The sequence below is a fragment of the Montipora foliosa genome, chromosome 4 (genome assembly GCF_036669935.1).
Source record: "Montipora foliosa isolate CH-2021 chromosome 4, ASM3666993v2, whole genome shotgun sequence".
NCBI lineage: Eukaryota > Metazoa > Cnidaria > Anthozoa > Scleractinia > Acroporidae > Montipora > Montipora foliosa.
The window spans coordinates 18,017,837-18,020,336 of record NC_090872.1 but is presented as its reverse complement, the minus strand read 5'-3'; the positions used below and the strand labels follow the sequence as shown (position 1 = coordinate 18,020,336).

The window sequence follows — 2,500 nt, the reverse complement described above, 5'->3', positions numbered from 1 at the left end:
AAAGACACGAGAACGAAGATTATATGAACGGCGATCATGGCTGACTTCGGCTTAGATGAAGCGTTGAGGCTGAATATACCCGTTGCAGTGGGATAGTTTGCTGACAGAGCCACTTGTTTCACCTCGAAAAACTAGATTCTTTTGCTCTCTTCACTAAGTTTATCCTTGACTTCCGCAACGAAACGAAAGTGGAGTTAATGATGCATCATTGCTAATGCACAGTGCGAACATCCAGGACACATGACTGAGGTCGCAGGTAAGGGTGTATCAAATACCTTTCAAGTCACGCCCTCACGCAAGCGACGTAAAATTTTCAGTTTGTCGAAAACAAATTAAAAGTAGAAATAAAACGATTAAACAATCGAGGTCCGAGTCAAGGTTTACGAAGGATTCAAAAGCTCTCACAAGCTGTGTTACTAACGAAAAGGGTTGTGATTCTAAGTGAAAGCTCGTGATCATCCTCGTCAATGAAGCAGTCTCTTCGCCGCCGTCTTTCGGGATGTCACGCAACAAGGAGGCGTTGCGTGACAACCCGAATAACGGCTGCGAAGAAGACTAATGAAGCAACTGAAGCTTGAAAACAATCCAGCCTTGAACGGACGGGCGATTGAGCTGCAAGGGGTTGTGATAGCCGAGGGCTGAGCATCGATCTCTTCAAACAACGAAAATGAAATAAAGACAGACCTCCAAGGACAAAATGAGACTGTTTATTCACAAACGTCGAACAAAAAAAGAATTTGAAATCAAACCACTGATGAAGAGGGAGTACCCTCGAAAACGATTGGTTCTCTTTTAAACTTCTTCAGTGCAAATTTGAACTTCAATTTTATATTCATCCGTATTATTGCGCAGCACAGTTTCTTCGAAGAATTATTAGATCTTTGGCTGTCGTTTAAATCCTCTAAACCAAACGCAAAAATACGACCTTCTGCGATCTGTGAATAACCGCGTTGGCGTTGCCAGCGTGCTCAACTAAGAATGAAGCATCAGTTGAGAAAGGACGTGAATCGGGACGGGTTGAAAGCTTTACGTCAGTCCCGATTCTCGTCCCGTCTCGACTGACTGCCCCTGGGTCTCCGAGGATGCAACGCGATGCGCTCAAAACCATTTATCTTTTTTTTTTACCTTGGATGCTTTCCATTAAAAACAAGTCGGAAATTATATGATACAGGCATGGTGCAGAGCCCGTGAATTACTTTATTACCATTGACAAGAGGAAGGAAACGCACAGTTCACGGAAGAAAATACCAGTTGGGAAATCGATATCAGGGTACAGAAGTCGAAGGAGAGGTCGGTATGTAGTTAGGTGATTTTTCTTTTCGATCAAATGTATGAACACGCTTGCCCCAACAATTATGAGGTGGTTTCCATAGAAGAGGGCGTGTTTATACACATGCTTTTCCCGCTGTCGAGAGCAAACGTAAAATGAAAGAATTTTGTGATGACTTGGTTATTTTTTTAAGATACTAAATGTCTTATTAACTGATAGAGCCGATAATCATTGGTAGCCTTGGCAGGGTTGTTCGAACTTCCGATTAGCTGCTATGGCAACTTCAGCTTTTCTGAAATAAATGCCGATCAAGTGCTTTCAACATCTTGGCCCACAGACTTAGGAGAGTGGATCCTTGTGTAGAAAGATCAAAGTCCGAGGATAATGAAATGTGCAAACGGAGAACAAACGAGTTGTTATAGCTGTGTCCATGGTCTACACTTTGTAGCTTTCTGAATAGCCAGGTCCCCTAACTCGGCCCAGCAGTCTTTTAGTCTGCCACGCCATTTTCGTACCAATCTTCTCAACCTTTCACACATAACACTTGCTTCAATCTGTGTACGACGTCTACCAAATCAGTCTGGGCTGCCATGACGTCATCTATATCCTTGTAAGCCATTGGTGTTTCATCAATGACGCCTGCATCCTTTCGACATTCTACTCCTTGGGTTGCGCACACGTGATCTTCAACAGTGAACAACTTTTTGGCTTTTGCACGTGACATGGTTCTTCCTGCACCGTGACTACAGCTGCGAATATAATGTTATTTGTCAACCAGCAGTGATTAGATAATGTTTTGGTCCCGAAATGAAGCACGCCTTGACATTCCAACTATCAATAAATAATGAAAATAAGCGAAAGAAGTTTTACCCAATGTTTCGATGACTCCATGTCATCATTTTCAAGTGAAGAGAGAAATAAAATTAATAACTTAATATATGTAAATGTAAATGTGCGCTTAGTTGACTAGGCTGCTAGCAGTCCTTTTCTAGATAGTCGCGAGGACGCGCGACATAGCCGAGCGAAAGCGGAAAACTGGAGCGCACGAGCAGAGGGGGCGTGAGGAGAGGCCTCTCCCCAGTGTCTTCTCGTGTTTTTCTCCTCGTTCCAGTCTCGCCGCGCTGTGGGCTCTCGGCTGTTTCGCGCGCTCTTGCGATCGCGACTATCTAGAAAGGGACTTCTAACAGTCTATCAGTTGACCGCTCCCTACAAGGGCTTTTCAGGATCAAC

The 2,500-nt window shown here is 43.8% G+C and overlaps 2 protein-coding genes across 2 annotated transcripts in view; both read right to left on the bottom strand.

Annotated features, from left to right (window-relative positions):
* LOC138000132 (hatching enzyme 1.2-like) overlaps positions 1 to 252 on the bottom strand; it is a 17,886-nt gene extending 17,634 nt beyond the window's left edge. Inside the window, exon 1 of the mRNA XM_068846309.1 lies at positions 1 to 252. This exon is cut by the window's left edge and continues 65 nt beyond it. Coding sequence (XP_068702410.1) covers positions 1 to 38 — 38 coding nt within the window. The 5' untranslated portion in view covers positions 39 to 252.
* A 433-nt stretch (positions 253 to 685) lies between these two features.
* Positions 686 to 2,500, bottom strand: part of LOC138000131 (RNA-splicing ligase RtcB-like) — a 10,300-nt gene continuing 8,485 nt past the window's right edge. Inside the window, exon 8 of the mRNA XM_068846307.1 lies at positions 686 to 2,019. Within this exon, the coding sequence (XP_068702408.1) occupies positions 1,794 to 2,019 (226 nt within the window). The 3' untranslated portion in view covers positions 686 to 1,793. The remainder of the gene's footprint in view (positions 2,020 to 2,500) is intronic.